The sequence below is a fragment of the Poecilia formosa genome, unplaced genomic scaffold (assembly GCF_000485575.1).
Source record: "Poecilia formosa unplaced genomic scaffold, Poecilia_formosa-5.1.2 Scaffold232, whole genome shotgun sequence".
NCBI classification, from domain to species: domain Eukaryota; kingdom Metazoa; phylum Chordata; class Actinopteri; order Cyprinodontiformes; family Poeciliidae; genus Poecilia; species Poecilia formosa.
Genome location: NW_006800171.1, coordinates 467471 through 486322, shown reverse-complemented (window position 1 = coordinate 486322; position 18852 = coordinate 467471). Strand labels below are relative to the sequence as shown.

Sequence of the window (18852 nt, the reverse complement as noted above, 5' to 3'; positions counted from 1 at the left end):
TTTACTTTTTGGGATACATTCAAAACTTTATATGTGGTGGAAAGCTAATAGTTTGTAAAACATGGCGGCAGCAGTTCAAGTGTTGTGAATATTTTTTCAAGGCACTATGTTTTGGTAACTTTCTGTGTTTATGAACAGCAATAGAAATTTTTGACTGTCTTATAAAACATTTATTTCCATAAAGCAAAGCAAACATCCAAAACTCTCACAAAAAGAAATTCTTCATTATATGTGTGTATATATATAAAAATATTAAAACAAAAGAACCAGCAGAAATTTTGTTTGATCACAGTTAGCCCCTGCTTCAGCTATCATTTATATACCAGACTGGAATGGTTTGTGAAGATAAACCCAGAAATCATGTTGTGATTGTGTTTAACAAACCCATATGTGCTACAATGATTTTTATGGATGAATCAAGATATTTCTTTTTACCTGAATGTTAGTGTTCATTCACATGTAAAATGATGAACAGCACATAAAGCAACCTCAGAAAACATCTAGAATATTCAAGTCAATCTGTACAAGCATGGATCATTTTCAAAACTGAAACTGTCAAAAGAATATATATATATAAATATATATATTTATTTGTTCTGCCTGAATATTTAAAGCTGCATGTTATTCTTCTCTATCCCACTGGAGCACCAGTCGGGGGAGGCTGTGGAGAAGCTCGGTCGGGCGAAACCTCAAAGTGATCGTCACTGAGATCCTGCAAAGGACTGCTGTCTGCAAAGTCCACATCCTGAGGTGGTGTATGGTCAGGGGACCCGGATGTGTCAATTTGGTGCTTCCTGATGTCTTGGGGGAGTTTCAGAAACCTGAGGGGAATCAATGGGAAAACAGTAAGCATGATATTGCTAGGTTTTTGAGAGGAGAAAATAGCTTACTGGTGAAAAAAGCTAAATCACCAGAGACCTGAACAGGAGTTTTTGTCCTCGCTCCTTTTGGATGATGTTCAGCTTGTAGTAGTGCCGCAGAGCCCGAGACATTTTCTCATAGGTCATGTTGTCTCGGTTCTGTCAATGGAGTAAAGACGCCACTAAAAAAGTCTGCACTGCTTGAAATGACGGTTCTGTGTGCCTTGCCTTTCCTTAATCTGTTCAATTTCCTCATGAGGTGAAGAACTGGTGACTCACCTTGTGGTTTCCCCAGAGGCGCGCCAGTCCGTTGGGGTCAACCACCCTGAATACGTGTGTGTCGGGATCTTCCCACCGAATGTAGTCTTGGTATCGATCGTCACACAGCAGCTGATACACGTAGTCCCACAGCAGTCTGCACTCTGGTCAAACACAAATTATGTCTGTTTAAGCTTCTTTCGCCCATTGTAGATATCCCAAGGACACAAAAGACATAGATTTAGGCCATAGGCTTAACTGGACCCCTGAATGTGTGATGTGGTATTTGACACCAAAATATTGCAAGTTCAATGGGGAAACCTGCATGGATTATTCTCCATGTCCTCCTTTGTATGATTGATGGATTGAGATCCAAGAAGTTTGGAGGCCACAGAAACAACTTAAGATCATCGTTCAGCTCTTCAAACCAGGTTGACAGTACCTGGTATGCGTCCATTGGCTTTGTGCAGTGGGCTCCTCGGCCTCTCTCGGCTGGATAGGTTGAGAGGCTCCTGTATCACGCTTTCTTTTAGAGGAAGTGATTGAATTTGGTTTGGAGGTAAAGCAGGCACAGCTGCTGAACCAACTATGAGTGAGGCAAAGTAAAGAGATAAAACAAACAAAAGATCTTGGTCAATACAGCAGGACAGAGAATTCAAGTATTTCTGGAATAGTTGTTTTTAAATACTCACTGTTATGAGTGAGTGGAGCAGAGTAAGGGTAAAAAACAGGAGGGCGCTCTCTGAGAGGAGAAATGGGCTCAGGCTGATTGCTTGCAGTAGCTACAACAGCTGCAGAAGCTGCAAGGAAAACTGTCAGAGTGAAATATGAGGAAATGTGAAAAGCTAAACAGAAAGTAAAACCAGTGTCTTGCAACAGCTTCAAAATCTTACATGAACAGGAGTTATCAAACATCAATTTCAAGTTTAACGTAAAAAAGATATTTTCTCATCGGTTTACACGGGGCTCTCTGTAAGGCATTGAATAAAGCCAAAACAAAAAGGAAGACGATAGAGTTGTGAGGTTATACCAACTATCCATGCAGCTACCTCCCATTAGCACACATCCGTCTTCCTAGAATGGAAATCACCCTTTTGTGGTTGGGTCAAAGAACAGGAATGCATGTGGCTCAACTGCACTCATGTTCAGCTTTATGAATTAGGCAGCTCATAAGTTACTGGTATTTGAGTTAACACTTTTCTTTTTGAACAAAATGGTCGAAAGAGCTGTGATAAATAAATCAATTCACTGCTACACTACAATTAAAAACGGTAACGTATAACATTATTTGGAGGCATTTTGCAACACCTGCGTCAATAACTTGCTGAAGGAAAAAGCATTAAATGAAAGTCAAAAATGAGTTCTTGATACTCGTGATGGTAAGTTGCATAGATAAGGCAATTTGATTTGACTCTTCACAAATGCAGCAAGAAAGAGCATGAAGGTAGCATCAGTGTGTTTAGACATGTTTCCTAGCCAACACATTCTAGAATAAACAAGTCTGATTTGATATGCACCAAACCAAAAACAAATATTGAATTTGAGCACACTGAATTTATAGTACTTGCTTCACCGTACTTTTTCTTTCTACAAGAATATATACTTGGTTGCACAACTTTCTGCAAATGCTTCGTTGCATTCTTTTTTCTGTTTTTTTTTAAACATGTTGCATAATTTTCTACTAAGTTTCTTTTCCGGATTTTGAACTGACTTTAGCATAGTGTGATCATACAGCTGGATCTCCTTAATTCTAAAATTACTGTTTGGAAAATGCCACCCTAATGCTCCTTAAGACGCTTTTTTTTTATATGCTGTAATTTGGATTTAGTTTTTCTTGTCTGTGCTTGCCAAAATGCAACTGAAGAAATTCCAAGTTGAACACATTACTCCTGATAAGGAGAACAAATTTAGCTTTGCAGTGCTTTTGGAAAACTTTGCATAAGCATCAAGCCTTTTCAAATTTCACCATGCTACGAACCAAAAAAGGATTTTATTGGCTAGCAAACTTATGCAAAATAGTGGATATGTTTGGAGGAAAAGAAAGGTGGAATATGGTACTTTTTTTTTTTGTTTGTTTGTTTTTTTTACAAATAAGTATCTAAAAGCTGTGATATGCATTTATATTCACCAGCCTTTTTAGTGAATGCTTCGAAGAACCACCTTTCCCTTCTAGGTTATGCATCTCCCAGCTTAGCACATCCAGCTAAAATTCTTGTCCATTCTTCTTTGCAAAATAGTTCAAACTAATACTAGATGAAGAGCATCTGTAAACAACAGTGGCCTTGCCAGCTGAACACATGTTTGAGCTTTTACTTGGTCATTCAAACCCATTAGACTGCTTGCACTATGTTTGGAGGTGTTGTCCTTACTGACTGTGACCACCCTAATCTATCTTCTTTGGGGTTTATTTGTAATCTTTAATATGATTTGTCCCCACATGGTTCTGTGTTTATCTTCGTACATGTTTGCATCAGCTCAGCTCAACTTCTGTGTTCCTGCCAAAAAGAAGCGCCCGGCATTGTTGTGCAACCTCCATGTTTCAAAATAAAGATGGTGTGTTAGCATTAGTTTTCTTAATGAATACACACATAGTGTTTTGGATATGTAACTATTTGAGTTTGAAAATTCTGCACTACGTTGTGTTGGTCCATCACATAAAGCCCAGATGAAATACACTGAAGTTTGTGGTTGCAAGGTAAAAAAAGTTGTGAAAAAGTCTAAAGAGGGGTACAAAATTTTACAAGACACTACGCAGGTTTTGATTTGCAAATGTTACTAAATGTTACTTACTCAGTGCAATTCACTTAGTAAAAAAAATAATTAAAAAAAAAAGATCAAAAGACATTTCTAGTGTGGCTAAAACAAAAAGAGACTAGAAGTCCATGTTCTGACCTGGGCTCCCACTGACTATGGCAGACTGTGGCTCTTGGACAGAGTGAGAAGGTATCCGGCTGCTGACCGGAGCCTGAATGTGTCCACCCACCGCCGGAGCAGAAACATTCGGGGACTGGCAGACAACACTCCTCCTTTGTTGCTTTACACATTGAAGGATCTCATAAAGAACGTCACCTTGAGGAAAACCACCAACGATTATTTAAAAATATATATGTTTTTTACATATAATGAAAACAAGAGATTAAATTGTACCTGAGCTCGGACAGCGGCGTCTAAAGTCTTCTTTTGTCAGCAGGCAAAGGGCCCTGCCATTCATCTCAAAATGCCCCTTTTCTGGTCGGCGTAACGAGTACTCCTTCTGAGCCCAGTGGAGCCAGTGGGCAACATCCTCCTTATCCCACAGAGATGGATTTATTCCTAATAAGAAAACACTGACTTGAACAGGTGGAGCAAAACTATTTGTGGGCAGAAATTAAAATCTGTTTTCATTTCATTTAAGATGGTCAAAAATAGATCTCACTCAGTCTTCCAGGTAGATGCCACAGATCCTCCTGAGTGTGAGGACTGAGCAAAGGAGGTTGACTTGAGGGAGGGTGATGTACAGCTGGAGGAAAGCTGACCTCCCTCCCATGCATTATGGCTGAAGGACTGGTTTCTTGCTAAGAATATTGGAAACAAGTGCAGTGGGTAGTGCAGAAAAAAACAAAGCATTTTTTAAAAATAAAACATAAACTGGCTTCTGTTAAAGACTGACTATGTGTGTTTAATAAAACATTAAAACTGATTTAAGTTTAGGAGAATAACCTAGACTGTCGGAAGTTTAGCCCCAGAGACTTTTACTTACCTTGATCAAAGGTGACGGGGAAACGCTCGCCATGTAAACGTCCCTTATCTTTTAGATTGCACCAGAAAAACGGGACTATTTTTCTCATAAGCTGACTCGTCGAGTAACTAAAAAAAAATTACATCACGCCTTCCCAAACTCCTTTTTTTATTTTTTTTTTAAAAAGAAAACACGATGTTGTCGATGAACAAATAAAACAAACTGCACTATTTTCACATTCGACCCTTCCGGGAAATGAAAACGAAAGAAACCTAATCCCCGTAGGGGGTGTGTGCAAAACAAGCTCATTGGTGGAAGGCGAAGCGCACCTTTCCAAAAAAAAAAACCTGACTGCAGCTCCAGAGGGCAGTTATGGAAGAAGTAACTTGTTAGATATTACATGTAAAGGTTTTTTTTTTTTTTTTTTTTAACCCCCCGTACTTTTGCGTATTAAATAATATTAAGTGGAAGGGACTGAAAGAAAACATTTAATTGTATGTAACCTTTTAACCATTTCATTTTGTAAACTGTCTCTGTGCCCCGAGGACATTTCTCCGTCGAAAAACAACAGCAAAAGATTTAATTTCAAGGAACTTCCTGGTAAAAATGAAGGGTAAAGACAAAAACAGAAGGACGAGGGCGGCTATAAACCAGTGGGGGTGTGAAAAGGAAGAGAAAGGAGACGCGCTTGCGTCGACCAAACACGAATAGGAGCTCGTCCCTTTGCTCCTCCTCTTCTAACACAGGAAGAGCTCAAACACTTGAGCTGGAGAGAGTTTCTCTGGAAAGAAAGTAAGTATGCAATATACGCGAGAGGGACGGGCTGGACTAAACATAGCCTTAAAACGACAGCCGCCATGTTGGTGTTACTTGCAATAGGTTGAGGAAAAGTAAAGAAAAAAAAAAAAAGCTGGAAGGGGCTCCCTACGGGACACCGCTCAAAAAACAATCCCTTTAAAGATGGAGAGCAAAAAAACTCAGAAAATCAAGTATTTTTAGGAGGAACTAGCTGCAACATCATCCATCCAAGCTAAGTTATTCTGTTTTTTTTTTTTGTTTTGTTTTTGTTTTTTTTAAAGCAAAAGTAATAAAATAAGAGACATTTAACCTGGACGACGAAGAAAAAAACCTGGGCTAAGTCAGTGGTCCAAAGTTCTCTTTTCAGAGAAGAGTAAACAAAGGTGGTAGTAGACGACCCAAAAATCGAGTTCAACAGATTTATTTCAACATGGCATGGTGACAATGACTTTTTTTCTACTTTGTGTTACCATCAGTTTGCATTAAAAAGGCTCCACAGATATTCTAAGTGTAATCTCTGGGGTCTAATGTCCCCAGGCATGTGGGCTGCAAAATTGGGGAGCCAGTTGGGCAGGCCAACCCGATCTGTGGTCGGGTGGTTGGTCAGCAAGATGTTCAAAACTCGCAACAAGGTTCTTGAGGAGCGTGCCGTTCAGCTGTGTGGGATCCAACCTGGGGACACGGTGCTGGAGCTTGGTCATGGCCCGGGTCTGGGTCTGGAGTTAGCAGCCAAACTCCTCACTGCACCTACAGGTCACATGATCGGAGTGGATTACTCTGACTACATGCATCAGGTGAGGTGTTTTCATATTATTACATAGATGTGTGGGTTGTTTTTTTTTGTTTTTTTTCCAAATTTTAATGAAGAAAGTGCCTGAAAAACAACAATCCCTGCATTTAATACTAATTAATGGCAAAGTAGATGTTAGACATGTGGAAAGAGTGGTGATATTTTCCTTTTGAAACTTCAAATAGTTTTATTTTCTGCCATGACAGATGGCCAGAGAACGAGTGCAGGAATTTTTGGAAAGTGGCAAAGTGAGCCTCCATCACTGTGATGTCTCAGCCATGCCTCTGAAGGACAGCAGTGTGGATAAAGTTTTTCACTGCAACTGCTACTACTTTTGGCCCGACCTCAAGAAAGCAGCCTTAGAAATCCACCGTGTAATGAAACCAGGTAAGACACACTATGTTCTTGAGGTACATAAAAAAGGTTAAATTTAAACACTTTTTTTTTTTTTTTTTTCTTTTTTTCACCCTAGGAGGACTTATTGTCACAACACTGAGGCATTCCCATGTAGCTGTTTTAGCAGCTAAGCGAGTGATGCCAGGGGAGAACTGGCGCCCTGAGGCCTACATGGCAGCTCTGAGAGACTCTGGCTTCACTGACGTCAGGATGGAAGACACGCAACACAGAAACATAACCTTTCAGGCTATTTATGCCACGGCATTAAAGTGAGACAGTGTTTAACTCACGAATGAATCAATCAATAAGTCATATTTGTAACTCTAAAGAATAAAAGATAAACCTTTCCTGAAATAATTTTGTGAGAAAATAATTGTGGTATGTACTGCTTGGAAAAAAAAAAACAACAACACATCAGTGACCAAATAAATTATTACATCAATACTTTTACAAATTGAATGTTTGAACTTAGACATATTGACAAGGAAAAAGCAATAGAAAATGTGAGGGTGTGGGGGGGAGAAGACTCATTCTATAAAATCTGAAGGAAAACTGAGAAATGAAGAGAATTGGAAGGAGTGCTACACTTTCAGCTTGAGTGTGGGAACAAAGCACAGGTCAATGGAAATGTCACCAGAAAGAAACATAGCAGCTAACTGCAAAGATTATATTTGTTTAGCTCAATGGAATGATCAGAAAAGTAAATAATAAAAAAAATAACTAAACAACACACAGTAGAGAGAGAGACTAATTAAAGAAAAATAATAATGTATAGTGTGATTGCATTAACACAAAAATAAATCTTAAAACAAAATGTAAACACGATAAATTATTTAGGAAATACCTAATTTTCCTTTTTTAATGTCTGACTGATAAGTAATGGCATTATTGGCCAAATACATACGTGTTATGATGCAATGTGCATTTATCAAACTAAGATAAGCATTAAATGCATTTTCAAACTGTTTGAAAATGCTCTTTGAACATAGCAAGGCAATATTTTTATTGACTATTTGTGAGAATCTAGGAGAACGAAAATCCACTTGTTGATACTCAATGAATAAGTTCCAAATACGATGTACTAAAATATCTGTTGTAGTCCCCATTACTTAGAGACTGATGTGAATAAAGTGCACATATTTTTGTCGCGGCTCCGTAACAGTTGATGGCGCTATTCACCTTCTCAACCACAACAAGATCAGCACGAGAAGAAGTGTGACGCTGAAGAGGGAAATCCGAAAACAGTCCTCTCTTTAGCTCCTTTTCCTCTCTGTGTTTACGAGTTTTTAATTCTTCAGTGAGTACAACGTGTGTGACAGGTAAGAAAACGTAAAGAAATGAGCTTCTAATACTATGTGTGGACGATCTGGAGAAATTACCTTGATTACCTTGATACATGGGCACCGTAACTTGAGCAGTTAGCTTATTTATGGACGGTTAACAACCGAGAGAAATACAGACGAGATGACCAACTATCTTATAAATATAAACGTGCTACCAAAGACGGTGAAAATGACGTTAAATTCGGCGCTTAAATAACGCCGAACTGGATTAATTTTAAAATGGCCGCATACTATGTAAAACAGAGTTTGTGAAACTAGTCAAATCCTCGTTTTATTTACGACAACTGTGAGCAATATTAATATTACTTGAGATTCGGCTTAGAATAATTAACAGTTGAATTAGGTCAGACATTGACAGAATTGTTATGAATTTAAGACACATTCTATAGATAACCTCGGACCAGTACAAAGTTTGTGATTTAACCTTTGAGGTTTTTTTTAAAAAACAAAGCAAACCAAAATTGCTTTAAGTCAACAAAAGTGACAGGCACTAGTAAAAGTATATTAGTGAAAAATTTCAAAAGCTCAACAAAAGTGATCTAATTTAAAAGCCTTGTGAATTAGGTCACCACAGCCAAATCTTAAACTAAAAAACACCCATTTTTAAAACCGTAAACTGTTTTAAGATATCCTGAACTAGTCTCATAGTTGGTTGCTAATCAGAATGCGAGGATCTAATTTCACAATTTTTATACTGCTTTGATGTGGAGTCGGGTTCAGTTTTCATGTCGTATGCCGCACCCTCATGTTTACATGACGCCACTTATAATTGTGTGGGAAAATTGCTTTCAGTTTACTTTTTTTTTTTTCCCACTCTAAAGAATGCAGAGAGCTTCCCGTTTGAAGCGTGAACTTCAGATGTTGAGCACTGAGCCTCCTCCTGGGATAACATGCTGGCAGACCGAGGAGCGGATTGATGACCTCCGAGCACGTAGGCTTACTGTCACTGGGCCTGAAGCAGTTAGAAATGTTTCCATAACGGAGCAATAGTCAGGATGACAGTTCAGAAATGATGGGAGCTATAACTTTACATGAGGATAAACCGTAAACATGCCCATTTTCCCGGGTATGACAAAATAAAAACATGTATTGGGTAGACATTTAAATTTCTCCATGTGGTCTAAATTTTAATCCTTGATACTTTTACAACCTTTTGGATATAATTGCATAACTCTGTTTTTTAAATTTAATTAACTGTTATTCAATTCAGCTCTATCTTGGTAATTCATTAGTATCACTTTACCTTGCAGAGATCGTTGGCGGTGTAGGAACTCCTTATGAAGGTGGACTCTTCTCCCTGGAGGTGAAGATCCCAGAAAGGTACTTTTCTGTCCATTTGAACACTCATGAAACCGACGTAACCATTTAAACGCAACAGGTCTGCTATTTATGTGCCTTAGGTATCCATTTGAACCTCCAAACATACGCTTCTTGACCCCAATCTACCACCCAAACATTGACAACTCGGGACGAATCTGCCATGATGCTCTTAAACTCCCGCCAAAGGTTGTGAGAAGTATAGTGCAATTTGTATGCTGTCAACTATTTAAGCTTCTTTTCTCAAATCAGATGCAATAATCAGCTGGGTTTTCTTTGTTTTGTTTTTATTCAGGGTGCCTGGAAACCATCTCTAAATATCTCCACAGTCCTCACCTCAATCCAACTGCTCATGGCTGAGCCCAATCCAGATGACCCACTTATGGCTGACATAGTGAGTCGCATTTTTGTTTTCCTTTAGCCACATATATATTACCATGTGTTTGAGGTGCTTCATTAAGGGTTTGGAGGAACTTAAAATATATTTTTGGATATTGCCACTGCTCTAAATCGAAAGTCTTTTGATTCTTATTTATTGAATGCTTATTTATGTACTTTAAATCCAGTCATCAGAGTTCAAGTACAACAAATGCCTCTTCACAGAGAAGGCCAAGAAGTGGACACAGGAACATGCAATTCAGACAAACAAAGTAAGACATATTATCTCATTTTCTTCTACCTCTGTCATTTTGATATGTGCATGAATAGGATGTTTTTAGTTCCACAATACTTTATTTTCGGTCCTGCTAGTACCGATTGTGTAGTAGTTCATTTGAACCACAAGGCTGTGCTGTGGATTCTAGATTGAACATAAGCTACAGGATAATGTATCTTCTGCAATTTTAAGTCAAATTTCATTCAAAGGTTTTGGGGCACCGCTTATTTTGTTGTTCTGCTTCAAGCACGACAAAATACAACAGATTTATGTATAGGATTTTTTATTTATTGACATTTTGTGAGTCTTTTTGTAGGTTTTTCAAAAATGTTTCATCTGGGTATCTGCAGCTTTACTTGCTTTCTGTCTGTTCCATGTACTCTTGTTTGAAAAAAGTTAAGACTATTTTTGGTGAGGAGCTGGTTGTGTCACAAAGCAAGTTGTCACACTTATTCCCACAGCAGTATCACCTCAATATTGCACATAGTGAATGGATTTACTGAAATTATAATTTTTGAACCCATATTTGAGATCTTTAGGATATAGTTAGCTTGCAGCACCTTTTCCATTGCTCCTTTCTTCTCAGAATTCCCACACGATTTTACCAATAGCTTTGTGGGCTCAACTAATGTAACAATGCATCTGAATAACCTGGAAAAAAATGTACTAGACTAACATTAACAGTTTGCAGTTTATATATATTTTTTACTATGTTGGATCTTCAAGCACCAGTTTCAAATCTTGAGTTTGTTGTAATTTGTACTAATTTTGTTCTGAATTTATAGTCTACATTAGGTAACAGAATATCATACATTTGTAGAGTTTTTCGAAAATAATAGTTTTTGTGTGTCCTTGATCAGAGAGTTGTGGGAGACGACAAAGAAAATGCTCCGGATCAGAAATTATCATCTCGGAAGCGGGATGCACTCTGTTCCCAGCAGGAGGCAGAAGAACCGCTGAAGAGACCTTGCATGTAGTTTTCTTCATTCAGTTGTTTTAGCTGTCTGATCTTGGTTAGCATAGCATCCTTTCTTTTTGCTTTCTTGTTCTGACGTGTTGCTTATATGTTGAATAGATGCATTTCATGAACTGAATCTTTATAAGTTAACTGTGTGTTTGTGTATAATAAAAGTTTGAGGATCTACACCTTATGGATGTTGTGTATTGTTTAGGTGGGTTTTTTTTGTATCATAAGCAGAGAGGTTCAAGTTTATACAACATGTTGATCATAATTTTATTCTAACATACGTTTAAAAGACATATAAAGTATGTACAACCTAAGTGGTACAAGTTTTTATTTTGTACAAACTAAAATTTTTATTTCTCAATGTATAAAATTATATATTTGCTGTTTATAAAAAGGAGACAAACATCAATAAGGCTGTAGTGAGTCAATACCATAGTTCAGAGGTAGTTACATTGTATGTATATAAAGATCGCTTTCCTACTCTAAGGTTGGCAGAAATACAGCTACGTCCCATTCAAACCATAAGACTGCTTAACTCTTGTTTGACAAAGTTGCATGTTTTTGAGCATAATTATGTAAACCATATAAAAATACATGTGCAACCCTGATCAGTTTCGCATTATTTTCCACTTATTTCAGACAAATTGCTCTATTACACAGCTGTAAAGTTTTATATGTGGCTATAAAAACTGCTCTGGAACAAACATATTAGCTTAAACTTGGGAAATTTGCTATATGATTGACAATACCCCCCTTTTTTTTGGAACAAAACAACTTAATGCTATGACAGAATTGTATTTAAAAACAAAACTTAAATGCTATTAAACAATATGCAATTTCTGAGCTGCATTTCTCATCACATTTCAGTATAAACATTTATTCCCTCAGAGTAGACCTTTAATTTGTCTGTAGCTTTGATTCTCAATGTGATTAACAGCTTTTTTTGCATTGCATTGTTTATTCAGCTCCTTGTTTGACTCGGTCCGCTGGATAGTCTCTGAAATTGTCCCTTAGTTCAACAGTACTGGCAAAAGAAGAAACTTTTCATCCTGCTCTCTGGTCAGAAAGACTGTTCGCTTGTCAATCTCTCTTTACTAGTCAACATCTTTTGTTGACTCATTCTCAAGAGTTTATAGATAGGTAGCCCAGAAATGCTGCGGTCCTTGAATCTCCAGATTTTCCCCCCTATATTTTTAAACATCTGTTTCAGGGGCTCATTGATATAAGGTGAGTCATTGTAGCACAGCACAGAAGGAAAAATAGTAAGAATCGCATCTTGATCCAAACTCCCCATGCTTCCTCATTCTGTCACCCTCTCCCTTCCTTTGGCTGTCGCGATTGGTACTTGGCAAGGGATGAGGTGAACGGAGGATGTAGAGGAACACTGAGAAAACCTGGTTGTTTCTCGTCCGGGCTGGGGAGTAGACCCTTCCCTGTACATGGCATCGGCATCAGTCAGTGACACCTGTGTTGAAGAATCCGAGCAGGAGCTCTTTTCTGTCTCCACAGAAACTAGTGAGTCCAAGGTGCGGTCGCGGCGCAGCTGTGGGCGAGTTTTGGGGCAAGACCAGGAGAACAACTGAGAGTGATCTCTTGTGAAAAGAAGAAAGAGCAGAGGGTTGAGGCAAGCGGGCAGGGGCTGTAACAGAAGGAGGACTGATTTTAGAACCTCTTCCCCCAAAGAAAGAAGACCCAGAAGAGAACAAAGTGATAGGAAAGCTACCGGTATGTAGAGAAGGCCATTAGTAAAGATAAGCCAGGCGACATGTTTGATCATGGCGCAGTCCCACAACCCCTCACACTCCCCCCGAAGTAGCTCCCAATATAGGCGGATGTATGAACCTGTGACAATAAGCAAGCAAATGGTGTTCATCATTATGAGCGCCAAAGGGAAGCCCAGGGAGGATGGCAAGCGAGAAGATGGGGTAGGAAGGGGTGACGGAAGGCAGAAAGGTGAAGAGCCATACTCCCCCACTCCAACTAGTGGGAGTGAAGCAATTGTGAGGCAGAGGGTGAGACAGAAATATGCACATGTGCGTACACTGCTAAGGGACGGTGATTTCCCATAGGCACGGGCACATGTCACGCTTGCACCACACTGCACTGCTGCCAGAGTCAGCAGCAGCACGCTTGCCTCAGACGCAAACACCCAAACCCATCCTGTCGCTTGGCAACCAGGTCCGCCCTCCCAGCGGGCTCCATGGTCATTGAATTCTCCAAGGGTCAGAGCATCCACAAGGACCAGTGTGCATGTACACACACCCATCAGCAGGTTAGAGGCACCCATACAGGCCACAATAAAGCGGAGTGGCGACAGGCTGCCCGGTGATCCAAAGAGAGACAGGAACAGAATGGCGTTTCCCAGCAAAGACACCAGGGAGATGGACCACAAGCCAACGCGGACTAGCCAGCTGCCCAGGAGGGAGTCACAGGGACGGAACGGACCTGCGACATAACGGACACAAAACTGTTGTCAGTACTTGTCACAGCAAATTGAAAGCTTTGTCATATCAAATCTGAGACGTCACCTACCAGGCATGGGGGTGCATTGGACACTGGTCTGTAACTTGGATTCTTCTATTTCCAACTGAAACTCCTCCAGATCAGGGTCATCTAGAAGACAGGATTGTTTATATGATCAAAATACAAGGACTGAAGTTCTTTGCATTGTGTATGGATATTATGTGGCCTATTGTCTGTGTTGTTGTTTTTCAGTGAGGTAACTGGTACTCATAAAATTCAATTTTCAGTGTCTATCTTTTATCATTTAAGGTGGAACAAAACTCAATTACACAGATATCAAGGTTTAACAGCTCTTTGTCATAGTTACAGAATTTGTACACTCAGTAATATAATTTTAGTTTTTATGGTTTTGATCATGTTGTTAATCACCATGTGATGGGTAGGTTTGTCTTTTTGGTTAAGCAATTGAACTTAATGTGGTTGAGTGTGGATTGTAGTCTTACAGTTAGTGTCTGCATGGACTGGGTACATGGCCACCGTCCTCTTGTGAAGGTCTTCATTTGTGTTGCTCAGCTCTGTGTCCCACTGGGTGGTGGGCTTGTAGGTGTTACAGGATGCATACACACAGCACTGGTAGGCATAAGGCATCTCTATCACCCTGTTGCAGATGGGAACAATATTAATCATCATAACGAAGAAGATTCCATGGCAGGTGGTATTTAGGCAAAGTACGACCTTTGAGGTTCAAACCATAATGCTTTTGGTTTGACTCCTTGACATTATGGCTCAGACATTCAAAGAAATTAGCATAAAGAGTTAACTTTGTAATTGAGATGTCTTTTTTTATTGTCCAAGTTGAATTCAGAAATGCTTTGCAGCAGTACTTTGTATTTTGCTGGTTGTGTATAGCACGTCCACCTGAATTTTTGAACTGGCTTTAAGCGCAGACATTTTTTTTAGCGTAGGCCATATTTTGATAGGTGATATTTTTGTACATTACCTCATTTGTGGGAAGTGATCAGGACTGAAGGCCTCATATAAGTCTTTGTTCCCCCTGAGTTTGAGATGAGTGAGGCCTCCTAAACCTGCAACTGGTACAGAGCTGAGGCGGTTCTCAGTCAGGTCTCTATGTTTAAAAAATATATAAATAAAAATAAGCAAAATGTTATGCATGCGAAGTCCTTAGAGTAAAAGGAAAAAGTTTAGTCTCTTTGATTCTCTAACCTGTTCAGACATGCTATCAGATTATCTCTGGATAGTACCTACTATCAGATTAGATAAACAAACTTCAGTCTTCACTCAAAGTATGCAATTTTAAGTTGGCATGACTTGAAATGAGATTGTTGGCTAAAAATGTGTTAAGGCCAAAAATGTTGTGTTAACCCGTAGTGATTACGCCCACATTTCTGACATACTGATATATTCTGATACACAACCTTGTCACCCATTTTAAGTGGGGAAGGGACTGCTAAAGAATCAGATAAACTGTATGACAGGCTAAGTGAGAGATGTGTATCTGGTTTTTGCTCACAGTTTGATCAAAGAATGGAGTGAGGTGAAGGCATCTGGGTGGATCCACTCAATCGTGTTCCAGCTTAGATCACTGTCAGAGAAAAACAATAAAGTGAACTCAATGTACTTACTGGAGTTACAGTTATGCTTATCATTCTGGCTTCCTATGTAGTATTACAAAGTGTGGGATTTGGATATGAAAACTGTTTAGGAACTTTGTAGTCTGATCCTGTAGATGTCAGTATTAGGAAATATAAAATACTCATTTTGACTTGACCAATGCCTTTTCATCTTTCACTAGTCGTGTTTTTATCTTTAAAAGTCATTAAGAAAGTTATTTCTTCTCTTTAATGTTGTTTCTGTTTCATACTTCTAATATTTTAAAGAGGTCAACCCATTTGGTATTTCTGAAATAGCTATGAAAAGCTCCCATACATATATCATTTGCTATTTTCATTGGCATGTTGTAAGTCACAAAATATTTTATTCACAAATGGACTTCATTTATCTATCACTTATCAAATATTACTGGTCTGTCAAAGTACTTTACATTAAAAGCCTCATTCACTAAATGGCATAATTGAATACAGTATACACCAACTATCTTCAAATATCCACAGTTACTCTGAAACATTGGGACAATTTGGAGTTACTGCCAAAATTCAAACATATGATCTAGATCTTCTGGCCATAAAACGTTTTCACGTCATTTCAATACTGACCCACTCCAATGAAGACAACGAATTTCAACAGAACTAATGTGAGACGAAGAGAGAAAAGAAAAACATAGATCAAGGATCAACTCACAGTGCTCTAAGAGAGGTGAGCTGCTGAAAGGTGCTTGACTCTATTCTTCTGACTTGATTATGCTGCAGACCACTGTTGTATACAAAGACACAGAGGCTTTTATGCAGTGACGTAAACAAAATGTACACAAGTTGAACAAAAAATTCTGACACATAGGTGGCGTATATGGCAAACAACATTTGTAACAAGTTGGAATTGTTTAAAAGAGAAAATGAAAACTGCTGCAAAAACAGCCTAAAACATTGACTAGTTAAGATATAATCATGTTTAAAGTAATACAAAAAACATGCCTACTGTTTATGGAATTCAAAAATTGTTTAATGTGTTGAGATGGCTTTTCTTTAGTTGCCTATCCAAGACTGTTTGCATTTTCAAGGAAACGATTTCCAGACAGACATTTTTTTGTGAGGGAAAAGTGTAATGACTTTTTCTATGAGCCAACTGACCAGCAGTGTTCAGTAATAGATGGGGGAGGGGCAGTGCTACCTTATTTTATGTTTCATACATGTGGAAAAAAATTGAGCTTCTCTAGCAACTTATTGGGTATACTTTGAACTCTTTGAAACTTTAGCAGTTTTAAAAATGTAATTGTTCAAAATGCACAACCACCTTGTTCCCGGTATCCGGCCCATCCCTGTATGTAAACAGTAATTTAGAAAGGGAAAATAACTCACATCTCTTGAAGTGCAGAGCAGTGGTAAAAACTGGGAAGATCCTCAATCTGGTTGTATGACAACTCTCTACAACAGTACATAGAAATAATGGATTAAAAAAAATAAATAAAAAAATCACATGCTATGTTGGAAATCAATGACCAGCTATATTTACACATTTATTTTTTTGCTATTTCTCGAGGTGAATTTGAGTGATGGCTTTAGGACACAGGTCTCTTGATTTGGTTTTTCTATCATTTTTTAGTTTTATTGACCCTGTTCATGTGTGTGCCTGTCTATATGTGTGCACTCACAGCACTCTGAGATGAGGCAGCTGCTCACATAGGTCTAGGGGAAGAGCTGAGAGACCAGCCCGAGTCAATGTCCTATAGAGAAAAAAAAAAAACATTGTTGGAGAGCAAGTAAATCCTAGAATCTCATCAGTCTTATTTGGGTGGACAGGCAATTGGCTTGGTTTGCCAAACCTTTGTTCCTCGTATCTTAGAGCATCCTATAATTTCTTAAATATTACTTTGCGTGTTTGATACTTACAAAATCTCAAGGCTGGTTGTTCCTTTCAAATCCGGAAACTCTTGAATTTGGGTTGCCCCATTCAAGGAACTGATGCCAAGCAAAAAGAAAAAGAACAAAAAAACTAAACAATTGCTTTTCTCCCCTCCCTTCCCCTCTTATGCTCACACACACATGCACAATCGCAGAACCTGTCTAACAGCTCATTGCAGCCATCAAGCTATTTCTCCAACATCAACACAGGCTGTTTTGGCCCTCTCACCAGACATCATAAGTCACACTATTCAACATGTTCTTACAGCACACTCTCTCTTACCACATCAGCACACGGCACAGCAATACAGTAACACAACATCATTCAGTAGGCCATTACACATGTCCACTGAGCTCTGGCTGCAATGGCTAGAGGATGATTTAAACAGTGTTTGCGCTAACTCACTGGAATGGCTTTTATTGACCACATACTTACAGTGTGTGCAGCTTTGGTAAGAACTGGAAAGCAGATTTCCCCACAAACTGGATTGGGTTCTCATAAAAGTGACTGCAAGAAAATGAGGAAAAAAATACAGTCGGGACCAGATATTTAAATATACTATATGAAAAAACACAAATAACCATTTTTTTTTCTCTTTGCACTATATTAAATTAAATTTCTGATTTATGTCAGTGTGGATGACCATATTAATTTCTGTTTTGCTTGTAGCTAGTTTGTCTGTACATTTAGGGTCATTGTTTATTCGGAGAACCCATTTGTGCTTTTAAGTTGATTTAGACTTTGACATCATGACTGATTTATTGAGACGTTTCAATATTTACACAATATTCTTTTCTCATGCAGAAACCCTTTCTGCAGCCAAACATCTTCACAAAATGACACCATCACTGCCATACTTCATAGATGAAATGCTGGTATCAGGCTTTTTGGCTTCTCTCTTTTTCCTATAACTGCAACAATAGTCATTATGGGCGAACACTTTGATATCAGTTCTGTCAAACCACAGGACAATTCTGCCCAATGTAAATTCATAACCGGAGTACATTTGCAAAATACAATCTGTCTTTTTGTGTTGCTACTGGAGTCGTTTTATTTAGCTGTAGTTAATGTTGCTCTCCTTCCAACTTTAACCAGCATCTTTAAAAGATCTTCTGTTTTTGTTTGGGGACCGACTTGTACATTTTTACAGCAAACCCGATTCAAGTCTGGGACAAAGAACATACTGACCCTCTTAAGGAGTATGATAGTTGAACATTCCCATGGTGTTTATACTGGCGAACAATGGTTTAAACAAATGAACTTAATAAAGCTCGGGTTCTAAAGAAATCTATTTCTCGTTATTATGCCATTTAGTAAAAAGGAAAATCCTCTTGGCAATCCTAACTGAGCTAAATTAGGAATGATTTAATCCGATTTAATCTCCGTTCCTTTTTAAATCCATTGTATGTAAATCTCTGGTTTCAACTGTATGTAGAGACATGCTGTGTAATCTGCTTTGAATGAGCTGCGTTGTAAGTGATGTTGACGTGCAATTCCAGTTGTGTTTATTTGATATGTTCAAGTTGTAGCACTGTGATTAAGCATGAAACTCACATGGTTTGGAGCTGAGGGTTTCCCACAAAGGCCCTCTCAGGAATCGCTTTGATGTTGTTGTTATGGAAGCCCCTGAACATGCAAAAACATCATGTTAGTTATTCTCTCAATCAATATGTTTTGCATTTCGGGCCTTTTGGAGGAGCGACAATGTGTGTGTGAGTGAGAGTGTGAGTCATGTGCCCCTCGCGTTGCA

General features: G+C 38.7%; 4 protein-coding genes across 9 annotated transcripts in view; 2 read left to right on the top strand and 2 right to left on the bottom strand.

Moving 5' to 3' along the window:
• Nucleotides 1–152: 152 nt before the first annotated feature.
• etv7 (ETS variant transcription factor 7) lies at nucleotides 153–5262 on the bottom strand. 2 transcript variants are annotated; one of them, XM_007568893.2, is made up of 9 exons: nucleotides 4858–5262; nucleotides 4534–4672; nucleotides 4266–4430; nucleotides 4011–4187; nucleotides 1811–1918; nucleotides 1561–1704; nucleotides 1140–1282; nucleotides 919–1019; nucleotides 153–821 (listed from the first exon to the last, which is right to left on the bottom strand). In XM_007568893.2, the coding sequence occupies exons 1-9, from the start codon at nucleotides 4888–4890 to the stop codon at nucleotides 632–634; spliced, it is 1200 nt and encodes a 399-aa protein (XP_007568955.1). In that variant the 5' UTR covers nucleotides 4891–5262; the 3' UTR covers nucleotides 153–631. The 2 variants fall into 2 exon arrangements, with proteins under 2 accessions (XP_007568955.1, XP_007568954.1); XM_007568892.2 differs by having other exon boundaries at nucleotides 1811–1930; nucleotides 4858–5258.
• Nucleotides 5263–5352: 90 nt separating this feature from the next.
• On the top strand, nucleotides 5353–7177 carry LOC103149631 (uncharacterized methyltransferase YdaC). The gene is made up of 4 exons (XM_007568891.2): nucleotides 5353–5628; nucleotides 6172–6428; nucleotides 6631–6811; nucleotides 6897–7177. Exons 2-4 carry the CDS (start codon nucleotides 6174–6176, stop codon nucleotides 7091–7093), a joined length of 633 nt encoding a protein of 210 aa, XP_007568953.1. The 5' UTR covers nucleotides 5353–5628; nucleotides 6172–6173; the 3' UTR covers nucleotides 7094–7177.
• Nucleotides 7178–7970: 793 nt separating this feature from the next.
• Nucleotides 7971–11279, top strand: ube2t (ubiquitin-conjugating enzyme E2T (putative)). The gene is made up of 7 exons (XM_007568889.2): nucleotides 7971–8139; nucleotides 8985–9094; nucleotides 9414–9483; nucleotides 9564–9669; nucleotides 9776–9874; nucleotides 10047–10130; nucleotides 10996–11279. Exons 2-7 carry the CDS (start codon nucleotides 8986–8988, stop codon nucleotides 11110–11112), a joined length of 585 nt encoding a protein of 194 aa, XP_007568951.1. The 5' UTR covers nucleotides 7971–8139; nucleotide 8985; the 3' UTR covers nucleotides 11113–11279.
• A 79-nt stretch (nucleotides 11280–11358) lies between these two features.
• The window catches only part of lgr6 (leucine-rich repeat containing G protein-coupled receptor 6), a 65681-nt gene continuing 58187 nt past the window's right edge, over nucleotides 11359–18852 (bottom strand). For 4 of the 5 annotated variants that reach the window (XM_007568886.2, XM_007568885.2, XM_016680117.1 and 1 more), the window contains 11 exons: nucleotides 18657–18728; nucleotides 17538–17609; nucleotides 17090–17158; nucleotides 16852–16923; nucleotides 16559–16624; nucleotides 15885–15956; nucleotides 15097–15168; nucleotides 14566–14691; nucleotides 14069–14223; nucleotides 13635–13715; nucleotides 11857–13547 (listed from right to left, as the gene is read on the bottom strand). In XM_007568886.2, coding sequence (XP_007568948.1) covers nucleotides 12403–13547; nucleotides 13635–13715; nucleotides 14069–14223; nucleotides 14566–14691; nucleotides 15097–15168; nucleotides 15885–15956; nucleotides 16559–16624; nucleotides 16852–16923; nucleotides 17090–17158; nucleotides 17538–17609; nucleotides 18657–18728 — 2002 coding nt within the window. In that variant the 3' untranslated portion in view covers nucleotides 11857–12402. Of the gene's footprint in view, nucleotides 13548–13634; nucleotides 13716–14068; nucleotides 14224–14565; nucleotides 14692–15096; nucleotides 15169–15884; nucleotides 15957–16558; nucleotides 16625–16851; nucleotides 16924–17089; nucleotides 17159–17537; nucleotides 17610–18656; nucleotides 18729–18852 lie in introns of all 5 variants that reach the window. The other variant, XM_007568884.2, reaches the window with a different exon arrangement.